This window comes from Callionymus lyra, chromosome 9 (genome assembly GCF_982586985.1).
Source record: "Callionymus lyra chromosome 9, fCalLyr1.hap1.1, whole genome shotgun sequence".
In the NCBI taxonomy this organism is placed as follows: domain Eukaryota; kingdom Metazoa; phylum Chordata; class Actinopteri; order Syngnathiformes; family Callionymidae; genus Callionymus; species Callionymus lyra.
This window is the reverse complement of record NC_141826.1, coordinates 25,272,372-25,287,113: the sequence shown is the minus strand read 5'-3', so window position 1 is coordinate 25,287,113 and position 14,742 is coordinate 25,272,372. Positions and strand designations below refer to the sequence as shown.

General features: G+C 37.3%; 2 protein-coding genes across 3 annotated transcripts in view; one reads left to right on the top strand and one right to left on the bottom strand.

Annotated features, from left to right (window-relative positions):
• frmpd1b (FERM and PDZ domain containing 1b) overlaps positions 1-11,788 on the bottom strand; it is a 39,155-nt gene extending 27,367 nt beyond the window's left edge. For both annotated transcript variants that reach the window (XM_087799344.1, XM_087799345.1), the window contains exon 1: positions 11,544-11,788. The gene's annotated coding sequence lies outside the window, so the exon portion shown is untranslated. The remainder of the gene's footprint in view (positions 1-11,543) is intronic.
• A 1,157-nt stretch (positions 11,789-12,945) lies between these two features.
• On the top strand, positions 12,946-14,289 carry tomm5 (translocase of outer mitochondrial membrane 5 homolog (yeast); the record flags this gene model as incomplete). The annotated part of the gene is made up of 2 exons (XM_087798680.1): positions 12,946-13,075; positions 14,030-14,289. Coding segments are annotated over 2 exons (165 nt in total), but the record flags the coding sequence as incomplete, so codon positions are not given.
• Positions 14,290-14,742: the final 453 nt, after the last annotated feature.

Here is a 14,742-nt window from a genome sequence, read left to right as displayed (position 1 = left end):
TCGCTTTTATTAGAAATATATGTTTGTCAAACACGTTATTAAAGGGTTGGAAAATTAAAAAAAAAAATTCTGATCATAATATTTTATTATGTTTATTCAAATCGTTGAATCAAGGGAGGAACATTAAGCGCAGACCACTTGTTTAAGAGGGTTTTAATAACTGTTGCACCGACGTTCATGTAGAAACCAGAAGACATTCGTGACAAATTGACAATTAAAATAATATAGATTTCTGAAAACATAAAATAAATACATTTATAATAAGTGTCATTAAATTATGAAATAAATCAACTTTAAATAAAATACTTTATTATTATTATTACATTTTATTTTTAAAAAACAATTTAAAATATTTTTTCAATATCATATTAAATTTCTTCAATATCAGAAATACAAAAAAGAAAAAAAACAAAAAATAAACACTAAGCTCAACAAAAATTCCAGTTAGAAACATTTCTATATGATCAGTTGCATCAGTTATACGACAAAAACTACATCTATTCTAGTCGCATCTAAAAAAGTAGGTCAATCTTCGGGTCTAACTGCTGTGGAAGGTCAAAATGGCCGATCGCAGAGACTTTACTTAAAAATAGTTGCGTCTGCCTCTGGGTCTATCAGCACATGACGAATCAGTTGATTACAAAACATACATTGTGTTTGTTATGATCGCACTTTCAAAGAGGCGTGACCACGTGTAGTGAGTTAAAAATACGTTCACTCACTACTACGAGTCTGTATTGAATCTGATACGTATCACGATACAATGATACGATATACAGAGATATATAGTGATTGTGTAGTAACAAGGATATATGTGTAGTATTGTACAGTACTTGACTCTGGTGTTGTGATGGTGTAGTAACAAGTATATATGTGTAGTATTGTCCAGTACTTGACTCTGGTGTTGTGATAGTGTAGTAACAAGTATATATGTGTAGTATTGTCCAGTACTTGACTTTGGTGTTGTGATAGTGTAGTAACAAGGATATATGTGTAGTATTGTCCAGTACTTGACTCTGGTGTTGTGATAGTGTAGTAACAAGGATATATGTGTAGTATTGTCCAGTACTTGACTCTGGTGTTGTGATAGTGTAGTAACAAGTATATATGTGTAGTATTGTCCAGTACTTGACGTTGGTGTTGTGATAGTGTAGTAACAAGGATATATGTGTAGTATTGTCCAGTACTTGACTCTGGTGTTGTGATAGTGTAGTAACAAGTATATATGTGTAGTATTGTCCAGTACTTGACTCTGGTGTTGTGATAGTGTAGTAACAAGTATATATGTGTAGTATTGTCCAGTACTTGACTCTGATGTTGTGATAGTGTAGTAACAAGTATATATGTGTAGTATTGTCCAGTACTTGACTCTGGTGTTGTGATAGTGTAGTAACAAGGATATACAATATGTTTAGTATTGTCCAGTACTTGACTCTGGTGTTGTGATAGTGTAGTAACAAGTATATATGTGTAGTATTGTCCAGTACTTGACTCTGGTGTTGTGATAGTGTAGTAACAAGGATATATGTTTAGTATTGTCGAGTACTTGACTCTGGTGTTGTGATAGTGTAGTAACAAGTATATATGTGTAGTATTGTCCAGTACTTGAGTCTGGTGTTATGTCCAAACATCAGCTTTAAAAGCTGCTGGAGTCCACTGTATCCTCTTGTCCTCAGCCATTGGATTTTATTATACTTAGCCGCAGAGCACGTATTGACTGCTGCCATCTAGCTGCTATAGCGGTTTATATATATACTTATATATACAGTATGTTTTGTAAAATATGGATAATGTACTGTCAAAAATCATGGCTGTATTTAAGTCTATCAATATTTCCTCAGTACGTCTAACATTGAGTGACGTCCACTTCCTCGAGACAATCCGTCATCAAACCACGTCTCTCCGTCACACATCAGTCCATCAGGAGCGTCTGCTCCACCATCGTAATCCTCTCGCCTGCCTCGGCGTCGGTTGAAAACTCTCTCTCCTCAAGCCAGCTGGACGCGAGAGTATTTTCAAACCCGGCGAGAAACGCTCCAGACCGACCGACCTCCGGGGCCGACCGGACCTGGCCAGACAAGAGCCGGAGCCTGTCGCCTGGAAATCCGCCAGATAATAACACAATCTACGCTAATGGCTGTGAAAACGGTGCCGGATTAATATCCCGACGACAAATAAATGAATGTCGGAATAATCTGCCGCTGGTGAGTCTTGGACCTCCTGCTGTGACGCTCGTCCGGCGCTTCATCAGGAACTTTAACCATAAAGAGCTTTTATTTAGGAAAGACTAGTTGACTGCTGTTGACATCTTGCCCCCAATCTGTCCCCACACACACACACACACACACACACACACACACACACACACACACACACACACACACACACACACACACACACACACACACCCTCCAGCTGAAAGCCGCATGAGTGAAGGCAGCAGCAGGAGACGACTCAGCAGCTCCACAATTCATTAAAGCTCACAGTGGAGTGTTGTCGATGTGGACAAAAAGCTTCACTTCCCAAGGAATTCTGGGAGCGTATGGATCACGTAAGGTGAGCGAGCCTCTGCGCCGACTCACAAAAGTGCATCGTAGACGGGAAAATATATTTGTGTGTTGGCCTCAAAAGCTTAAATAGTACTGGGAATAAAACAAAGTACAAACATCGATCAAATGAGGATTTTTTTTTTTCAACCTGGTAAATCAAAAGTGAGCAGAAGTACTGAACATATATTATCTCTTGTTACATTAAACCATGAAAACAAGTACTTATTACTAAAAAAAATCAACTTTACTAATAGAGTCAAAACATAGAAACTGTTTTTAAAATGTTTCCTTGATGGAAAAAAACAAGCTATCAGAACGTGAACACAGTTAGCATTGGTTAGCAATGATGCTAATCCACAATATAATCTCATGTTACATTAAACCATGGAAACAAGTAATTATTACTAAAAAATCAACTTTACTAATAGAGTCAAAACATAGAAACTGTTTTTAAAATGTTTCCTTGATGGAAAAAAACTAGCTATCAGAACGTGAACACAGTTAGCATTGGTTAGCAATGATGCTAATCCACAATATAATCTCATGTTACATTAAACCATGGAAACAAGTACTTATTACTAAAAAATCAACTTTACTAATAGAGTCAAAACATAGAAACTGTTTTTAAAATGTTTCCGTGTCAGTTGTTACAGGTTGAGATGTTGATCAATTACATTTGGATGGAAAAAAACAAATTATGAGAACATGAACACGTTAGCATTGGTTAGCAATGATGCTAATCCACAATATAATCTCATGTTACATTAAACCATGGAAACAAGTACTTATTACTAAAAAAAACAACTTTACTAATAGAGTCAAAACATAGAAACTGTTTTTAAAATGTTTCCTTGATGGAAAAAAACAAGCTATCAGAACGTGAACACAGTTAGCATTGGTTAGCAATGATGCTAATCCACAATATAATCTCATGTTACATTAAACCATGGAAACAAGTAGTTATTACAAAAAAATCAACTTTACTAATAGAGTCAAAAACATAGAAACTGTTTTTAAAATGTTTCCGTGTCAGTTGTTACAGGTTGAGATGTTGATCAATTACATTTGGATGGAAAAAAACAAATTATCAGAACATGAACACGTTAGCATTGGTTAGCAATGATGCTAATCCACAATATAATCTCATGTTACATTAAACCATGGAAACAAGTACTTATTACTAAAAAATCAACTTTACTAATAGAGTCAAAAAATATAAACTGTTTTTAAAATGTTTCCTTGATGGAAAAAAACAAACTATCAGAACGTGAACACGGTTAGCATTGGTTAGCAATGATGCTAATCCACAATATAATCTCATGTTACATTAAACCATGGAAACAAGTACTTATTACTAAAAAAAAATCAACTTTACTAATAGAGTCAAAAAATAGAAACTGTTTTTAAAATGTTTCCTTGATGGAAAAAAACAAGCTATCAGAACGTGAACACGGTTAGCATTGGTTAGCAATGATGCTAATCCACAATATAATCTCATGTTACATTAAACCATGGAAACGAGTACTTATTACTAAAAAATCAACTTTACTAATAGAGTCAAAACATAGAAACTGTTTTTAAAATGTTTCCGTGTCAGTTGTTACATGTTGAGATGTTGATCAATTACATTTGGATGGAAAAAAACAAATTATGAGAACATGAACACGTTAGCATTGGTTAGCAATGATGCTAATCCACAATATAATCTCATGTTACATTAAACCATGGAAACAAGTACTTATTACTAAAAAATCAACTTTACTAATAGAGTCAAAACATAGAAACAGTTTTTAAACTGTTTCCGTGTCAGTTGTTACATGTTGAGATGTTGATAAATTACTTTTGGATGAAAAGAAAACAAACTATCAGAACGTCAACATGGTTAGCATTGGTTAGCAATGATGCTAACTGATCTCGAGCAGAGATTCGGATGCGTTATAATAAATGATGGATAAACTTAAAAATAAGTACAAAAACTACTTTTTTAAAAGATAAATACATATTGTAAATAATTAATTTCAAAGGGACAAAGAAAAAAAAGGGGAAAAATCCTGTAAAAATAACAGTTTTATTGTTGTATTTACAGTAAATACAATAACAAATACAGAATAAAATGGTTAGCTGTAAAAGTCAAAAACTATTTCTACATAAATACAAACTAATGCAGCTTTTGTTTTTTTTATTAGTTTTCCATTCATCAAAATAAAAACCCTGGTTTATGCTTTCGTCGCCACAGTATATTTTAATTTTTAATTTTTAAATCCCATAATGCACTGCAACAGTTAGTCAAAGCGTGTATTTAATTCATTCAGTTACACTTGATTGAATATTTCCATAGAGTTGTCATCATGTTAGCATAACATCTTCATTATTTATTAGCGTTGTTCATGTAACCGTTTATGTATTAGATTTTAATAAATAATAAGGAAAAGCGCTATACAAATACAAATTACTTACTTACTTACTTAGATTTTATTGCATCACATGTACAGAAAACCAAATATAACTGTGAAATAAAAGTACATTTTAAAATGTTAATACATTGGTCGATTAGATTTGTACATTATTAATAAGTAAATGTTCATTGTTGCACATTTTTCACTGAGAAACTGTTTGTGCTCACAGCAGAAAACATCTGGTTCAGTGTCTTTTTGAACAGCAATAAATAAATAAGTAACTTCCTGCTGCACCGTGACTCGTCTACACAGTGAGATGTTGTTTTAATTAAAGGTTCCTCCACTTGTTTATGTCTGGTCGTTTCATTATCTCGACCCCATTTCCAATATGAGGCTCTCAACGCTCACTCCATTAACCCTCCGTGGACGACCTGCTGATCCTCGTGTGCGTCAGCGAGAGACGGCGACGTCTTGATGTGCAGGCGAGTGTTTGTGCTGATAGAGAGTGACGGACGTCTGCTCTGGGAATTGAACGGCTTTGTTGTCGACTTATCTGCAAACCATTGATGCGTCATTGACGAAAGACCACGATATCAGAAGATGAACATGATACAAGTGTACGTTTACAAACTATAGATCTCACCATGACCATGTTTTACACTCGTTACTTTATAAAGTTGCTATGAAATCTGAGCGAACGAGAGGTTACGAGAGTCCATAATGACGTTATAATGGCTTCCTCAGCCAGCTTTAATCACATGCCGCTTTGTTTATACAACAAGTACCTTGGAGGTGGAGACTTCTGGGATTGACAAACCTCCATGTTTGACCAATCACAGCAGAGTGGATGTGGTTATGGTCAGTCCTTAGTATCAGTCACTAGTATCAGTCACTAGCATCAGTCACTAGTATCAGTCACTAGTATCAGTCACTAGTATCAGTCACTGGTATCAGTCACTACTAGTCACTAGTATCAGTCACTAGTATCAGTCACTGGTATCAATCGCTAGTATCAGTCACTAGTATCATCCACTAGTATCAGTCACTAGTATCATTCACTGGTATCAGTCACTGGGATAAGTCACTAGTATCAGTCACTGGTATCAATCGCTAGTATCAGTCACTAGTATCATTCACTAGTATCATTCACTGGTATCAGTCACTAGTATCAGTCACTAGTCTCAGTCACTAGTATAAGTCACTAGTATCAGTCACTAGTATCAGTCACTGGTATCAGTCACTAGTATCAGTCACTAGTATCAGTCACTACTAGTCACTAGTATCAGTCACTGGTATCAGTCACTAGTATCAGTCACTACTAGTCACTAGTATCAGTCACTACTAGTCACTAGTATCAGTCACTAGTATCAGTCACTAGTATCAGTCACTAGTATCAGTCACTGGTATCAGTCAGTAGTCTCAGTCACTAGAATAAGTCACTAGTATCAGTCACTAGTATCAGTCACTGGTATCAGTCACTCGTATCAGTCACTAGTATCAGTCACTACTAGTCACTAGTATCAGTCACTGGTACCAGTCACTAGTATCAGTCACTACTAGTCACTAGTATCAGTCACTAGTATCAGTCACTAGTATCAGTCACTGGTATCAGTCACTAGTATCAGTCACTAGTCTCAGTCACTAGAATAAGTCACTAGTATCAGTTACTAGTATCAGTCACTAGTATCAGTCACTACTAGTCACTAGTATCAGTCACTACTAGTCACTAGTATCAGTCACTAGTATCAGTCACTAGTATCAGTTACTAGTATCAGTCACTAGTATCAGTCACTACTAGTCACTAGTATCAGTCACTAGTATCAGTCACTACTAGTCACTAGTATCAGTCACTAGTATCAGTCACTAGAATCAGTCACTAGTGACTACTAGTCACTAGTATCAGTCACTACTAGTCACTAGTATCAGTCACTAGTATCAGTCACTAGTACCAGTCACTACTAGTCACTAGTATCAGTCACTAGTATCAGTCACTAGAATAAGTCACTAGTATCAGTCACTAGTCTCAGTCACTAGTACCAGTCACTACTAGTCACTAGTATCAGTCACTAGTATCAGTCACTAGTACCAGTCACTACTAGTCACTAGTATCAGTCACTACTAGTCACTAGTATCAGTCATTGGTATCAGTCACTAGTATCAGTCACTAGAATAATATGTTTCATATTCAAAGTCACATGACACGTATGTACTTCCATGTACATTGACCAATAGAGAGATATTGAGGTGTAAAAAGGATCTACTTTGAATAAAAACGTGGCCAGACAGAAGACAAATCCGACTAAACTAAGGTTATTTCTTTCACCTACATGTTTCCATGACGTTCATGTTGGCCTAAATCCAACACTTGTGACATCAGCACGAGGCTGTCACATCAATGAGGTCACGTCTGCCTTTGTCTTTGATGGGAAAAATACAGGAGCAGAAATGTATGCTGGGAAATCACCCACATATCCGATTGTCTGTGCATCACCATGTGAACGACGTCACGTTAAGAACATCGACCGGCGCTCGCATGAACAATGAGGGTTTACGATCAATTCTCCGTCTCGTGATCAATAGTCTTGCGAGCAGCAGATCCTGCAGGTTCTGCCCGAAGACACGAGCCGAGACGACAAAGTGGGCCAACGAGGAGAGAAGGAGGCCAAGGCTGGAAGATTCTCCTGATGCACGAGTTTGCGTCTCCTCCTCTGGCAGACTGACCTCAGAGCTGCAACCATCACATTGGATAACACACGAGTGTGAGTCACACACACACTGGCCTGCAGCGCAACACAACAACACTGAAGCGCCACATACGAGCGAGTCCTGCTCTTATCAGCTCATCGTTTGGCATTCAAGGGAATTAAAGAGCGCCTTAAAATGGCAGCTGAGTGTTCGACGATATTACACAACTTGATTATAAAACCTTTCTCCTGATGTCGTCTGTGTTTACTCTCTCGGACCGAGATCCCGATCGCAGTTCTTTAATACGAGGATAAGAAACAATGACGTTCACAGACCATTATGAAGCTACTGGATTGTTACCTCTGCCAAGGAGGTATAACTGGTTCTCAATGTTGATCTGTCAAATAGATAAAAACTGTTTGGTAATGACTAGGGCTGCACGATATATCAAAAAAATATTGATATCGCAATATTGTCACATGCGATTGTTTGTACGATATATACATATTGAAAACATGTGATTATTTATAATTTTTATTGTAAAATCAAGCATTTCTAAAATGTGCACTTTGACCAATCAGTGTCACGTTCTGTAAAGTTGTCAATTTGTTCTTCTATGTCTCGTTTTTGTTTACGTCTCCGTCTGTCTGTGAACTGTGCAGCGCAGCTTTTTAGGTTCGGTTGCTATGGCGACGCGTCTTAGCGCGACTCAGTATATACAGTGAAGTAATACTAACTTATGATCTCGTTAAACACTAGTGATCCAGTCACTCGTCTCTTTCAACCTCCTTTGTTAAAGCAACATATTGTAAGAACTTTTCATCTCGTCTCAGTTGTTTTCTTATAAGATCGTGAACTTCCAAACAAACCTGTCCGTCTTCACCGTATGCTAACAAGCTAAGTTGTTAGCGTCATTTATAAAGTGTTAAGTGTCCGTCTTCACCGTATGCTAACAAGCTAAGTTCTTAGTGTCATTTATAAAATGTTATGTGTGCGTGTACAAGGAGGTGGATTTATTATTGATTTGGTGATATCACGACGCGCTGGCGGCTCCTCTCTGATGTCGCTCAGTTTGGCGGGAAACCGATGCAAGTCCCGCGAGACTGAGCGTTATAAGAGATATTTTTCTACCATCATGTCGACACAGAAGCGTTGAAATAAAAGAAAGGGAAATATCATCGTTTTCCTTCTTTAAACCCCCGGACCTCCACTACAGTAATCATTAATATCAACATCACAATTCAAGACACCAATATCGAATATCGCACTTATTTCCAATATCGTGCAGCACAAGTAATGATGATGAAGTAACAACAAAATGTTTGTGTTCTGGATTTAGTACCTGAACTACGATTCTTTTGTGGTAGCGACCGAAATACTTTGCTAGCATCGAGTATCGTAACATGCTGTGTCCAAATGTTTTCTCTCTAGCACTGGAAACTATTGAGCTTGGAGTGTAAATTTACCAAAGCTGAAAAATTAAACTCAAGATTAGTACTATGTGTGCTATGTACTAGTACTATGTGTGATGTGTTTTTGTTAGAATGAATCATCAAAAAAGGTATGTTGAACTGGTATTAAAGTGAAGGTATCTCTACCTTTCAATTGTTAACCAGCCCTATCTCCATTACCATCTGGATCCACAAATAACTTGAAGACCAGTCCCTCTATGAATATAATACTACAAAAGGCAGCAAATATAAATGTAAGGCAAAAACATGAAGTAAAAGTCATTGTAAGCGATGGTTTTATGCATGTTAACTAATACTTTTTTCTTTGTGTTTGTATGACCATCGTGGATGTTCCTTTATATTAATACTTAGTATATATATATATATATATTGATCATTAAAGATGGAACGTTCACTTATTGTGGGTCGTCCTGGAAATAATGATAAACGGTAAACTCCCATGATGCCTTTCTTCACGCTGCTCTATTTAGCGGTGGCTGATTGGTTGCTACAAAACTGTATTTAAATTATACGTCTGTGTTTAAAAGGGATTCCAGCTGTGATTGGTTGGCTGGGCGGCAAAGCATCATGGGAGCTGTTCAGGTCCCCGTTACTGAGAGGGTTGAAATGTTGGGTTTGCAACGTTCATGTAAACAAGCGAGAAATGTAATGTCACTATTGTTGTGAGATTGTAACCACGGCGATAAACGAAGAAAACGGTTTGTTTGTTTTTTTCCTGTTCAATCGACGAGTCGACTCACGGAACCGTTTACGCCGTACGACTCGTTTGAACTCAGATGAATCTTCCAAAGTAGATAAGTAGAGTCGAGAGGCCAGACTCAACCCCTCACCTCCAAAAAATCGGAGGTAAATAGTTCGGAATCAGAAGCCGAAGCCCATGCTGTGTCTCAAATCGCATACTTCTCTTAGTACACTAGAAGTTAGTATGCATCAGGATAGTGTACGTACTAACTAGTAACTAATCCTCCACAGATAGTATGTCTCAAATCAAACTCTGCTGCTACACACTAACAGGAAATGACGCGACAGCTTCTTCTTCTACTACTATTTAACATGGTTTCAACCAGCTGTTTGAACGCTATCGCCACCTGCTGGCAGCATGTTTGGCAAGTTTGGAAAAAGAACTAAAGAAAAAATATGAGAATCGGAATATTCGCGAGATATTAAAGCTGGTATCAGCATCGAAGACGTGTCATCCTCCTACTGCTGTTGAAAATACACCTGTAAGTATATGAATATATATGCATATATATATGACGGAAGTTACGTCATATACTGTATATATATATATCTATATATATATATACGACGTAACTTCCGTTTAAAACGTCATTAAGATGGCGGCTGTTTAGGGTGGTTAGTGTCCATTGAACCACGCTCAGGTTTGTGGGCGTTTTAGAGCCAATTTAGTGTGTATGGCGCACTACATTTCACATACCAAGAATTGAGACGCACTTACGCACTAAAAATACTAACTTTGAGTACGCTAGTATGCGATTTGAGACACAGCACCGGAGTGCGCAGGTCATCTACTGCAGCCGCAACAAAACAACATGTTCAAAATAATAACCACGTTCAAAATCACAGACTGTGAGATTTGAACTCACAAATGAGCCAGAGGTTAAAATGAAGTACACAAGCTGACACAATGGAACTATATTGAAAGAAATACATTTGGAATTCCATGTATTTCATGGCCACGAATTCTTACTATTACGAGTACTATGTCATGTGTAGGGTTCCTCTCAGGTACATTATTGTGAAGTACAACCGCGTATTATCTTCTAGAAGCATTTCCATCTTCATTCAGGAACCCCCCCCCCCCCCAACCCCCTAGACCGTCCCTGTTCCCGGTCTCGCTCCAGAAGAGTCAGAACCCGAGGATGCCTCCGTGACGTCAGGCGCGTCTACATCAGCGGTCTTATGGGGAACATGTCAAGCATTAAACGAAGGCCCCGGAACAGCCGCGCGCATTGTTCCGGTCTAGTTGTGTTGTCATGCCTGGCACGGAACGAGGGCTAAAAAAGACCCACAAAAAATAAAAACTCCTGCTGGATGAAGAAGGGACTGAGACCCGGAGGAGACCCGCGAGAAGGACCTTCTCCTCTCGCCCACGCCCATTCATAATAACGTGCGTGTTTTTACGAGCCCTCAGAATGGATCCCTCCACGATCACTCCACTCTCACTCCACTCTCACCCCACGATCACTCCATCCTCTGCTCCCACACCAGTCAAAATGGCTCACCAGCTCTCCCTCCACGAGCAGAAGAAGTGACGCCTGAACAAAGAGCTCCATCTTCAGTCTTGTGTCACGTAATCGGATTTAAAGGATGAAAAACCCGCTGAAAACCCGAGCCTCGGTCCGGGATCTTCCCACTAAGGTGGTCTCTCTCTCTGGTCTCTCTCTCTCTCCGAGGACGGACGTCGATGAAGGTCTCACCTCGTGCTGGTGGAAGAGGAGGTCCAGGAGGTCCAGGGGGGTCCGCAGGGTTTCTCTCTCTCTCTCACCCCACTGACGGTCCAGATCTTCTGGAGGATCGGTTAGAGAATCCACGGCGTCCTCTCAGGCCTGATGGTGGTGATGATGATGATGGTGATGTTGGGGGTTGTCTGTGAGCAGGATGCTGTCATCACACCGGGGACTGCTCTCGGTCTAATCCTGGGCTCAGAAAGAACCAACCCCCTCCCCCTGGTCGGCCCTCTGTCTGACTGAAGACCCCCCGCCCCTCTGCCTCCACTCACCTCACCCGTTTATCTCACCCGTTTATCTCACCCGTTTATCTCACCCGTCAGCGAACATTGAAAATGACACACGCAGTTACAATAATTATAAATATTATGAATATTATGTTACCTTACACCCCATCTTTAAAACGTGTTTTTTTTTAATGGGAAATCGCAATTAAAATAATCATAATGTTAAATATGACGCAGAGAAAATACTACTACTACTACTACTACTAATAATAATAATAATAATAATGTACACTTGCGATATTGATTAGGTCACACTCTTGACCTTGTCTTATTCCCTCCCCATTTAAAAATAATATAGTAAATATTCATTGTGAAGGATACTTTTTATTCAGATATTTATTTCAGGAAAAGACTCGAAATTCCTTATTCTTGTTTTCTAATTTCTTTTTTTGCCCCTCTTTTGTCAATAGTTCAATGATTCCAAACAGGTTTTATTTTATTTTATTCCAAACTTGTGCTTTATTTTGTCAAATTACGACAATAAATGGTGTGTTATTTATTAATACACTATATTTTACAACATGTAATAATTTAATAATAAAATCTACACTTGTTTAACACATTTCTAAACTTCGTTTATTGAAATGAAAAAACAATGACGACTACTAAAGAGTTTATTCAGTCATAAGAATAAAAAAATAGAACAATATTAAATTCTGATGTTCTACTTTTCATAGTATTTATATTTTTATATAGTTTGTATTGTCTCCTCAGTTGCGTTGGAGGTTAATACTTTAAAAATACTGTATATTTAATAAACATGTTCATTCATGCATCAAGTAAGACCTTTTTTAAACACTTTTGTATTTACTGTCTGTTAGTAATGATTTAGCTACAAAGTACTTTTTGTAAATATACGGATTTTATCTCCTATCACTAATTTAATAAGGTTTTTCCGAATTATAGATATTTCAATTAAACGTTTCGCGTTCACTCATGTTTTTGGTCTTCCTTCCTTGCCGTCGTTTTTCCCCGAATCGCTTCCGCTACGTAACTTCCGGCACCGACCCGCGCTCCTCCTCCATGCTTTCCTGTGCATCGTGAAGGTTCCTCAGTCGAGCTCGATCCACAGAAGAACGTCTTAAATATCGTGGAAGAACGGTTTCAAGTTGGAAGGAGCCAAGAAGACCCCGGAGGAGATGAAGAAGTCGATGCGGCAGGACGTCATCACGTCTGTGCGGAACTTCCTGATCTACGTCGCGCTGCTGCGAGCGGGTGAGAGACTGAGTGACATTGAGATCAAATTAACTGGTTTAGTTTCACTAACTATTACCAGCAGGTTCAGTTCCTTAACGATATGTTTCCAATTTAGCATCAAATCTAGTATTTTAATGTTTTATTGTAGATGTTTTGCATAGAAATAAACGTCATTTCAATCATCAAATATATATGACGTAATTAAATGTTATCATTCAGTTATTTAAGTTATACATAATCAATTAAATGATGAATAAAATGATTAAATCAAGATAACCAGAGCTCTAACATTGCACAATATGAAATGTAAAGAATAGTGATGTCACGTGTATTTTATTTTGATACAGAAAAACACACACAAACTTCTATTTATAATTTTATTATTATGATTTATGAGCCACAACGAATTACTAATAGACATTAACAAATATACATGGTTGATAATTAAGAAAGAAGGTATGAAATGGAAATAAAAAGGCTACATTTAAAAAATAAAGATATATATTTTTGAAAAAGCTTCATCTTTTGATTAAAAGAAGAAAAAAAAGATTACACAGTAATGAAGAAAATATATATTATTTAATTTAATTTTACTATTGAACTCTGGGGGTTTATTTCATGGGAACAATATGGTTTTAAATGATTTTAAATTAATTATTAGCACATGTATATATAAATAATGATTGGATTATTTAACCAATTATTATTATTAATTATTGTTGCTACATTTCCTTCTTTAAATCCACCTTAAAACCCTACACATCTAATTATAAAGTTACTTATAAAGTTATTTATAAAACCTGTTTCAGAATCCGTGTCTTCCTCGACGACAACAACACATTTTCAACATGTGTCAGACGACCTTTGACCCATGAAATCTCCCTTGAATGCTCTTAAATAACTGACCCTTGATATATCTCTAAGAACGATCAAACTCCTGTGATTTAAAGAATCTCCTCCGTCTCCCTGCAGCTCCGTACGTCTTGAAGAAACTGGACAGTATATGACAGTATATGACGGACGATGCGTGGATCGACTTCTTCCTGTCCGTCGAGGATCGTCGTTTTTCGACGGCGCTTCCATCGTCGCCGTGACGACGAGCCAGAAGATCCAGAAGATCCGAGATGTTTATTCTAGTTTCTGTCAACGTTTCTTTGTTTAAAACTTTTTCTTATGATTGTATGAGCTGAAGATAAAACCTTGTGTAATAAAAAGAAAGTTCTCTCACCTTTGTCACGATTGGAACGTACTTTACTTTTCAATTACTGTAGTTTTTGTCGGTTCTACTCACTGTATCAGTTATATCAGTGTATTGTTGATTTAGCTTTAAATAAGGTTCGTTCTAGATTTAAACAAACATTTAATTATTAAAAAACGCATATTTTAATTGTATTTCGAATCATGAAGTCAGTTGTTTAAATATAAAGACAGTGTTTTTATTTTTACGTTTCTAAACATTTATCAACTCAAACGATCATCAATAAATAGTTTCTAAAGACATGCACTGATAATAAAATATTATAATTAAATATTAATCATTTAATCTTGTCTCACGTCAAATAACTTGAATAGATCCTCTTTAATTAATCTCAAACTAATGATTTTGATTATTATGGTTTAACTACACTCACCACTAGATGGCAGTGTCTCCATCCATCCATCCATCCATCCATCCATCCATCATC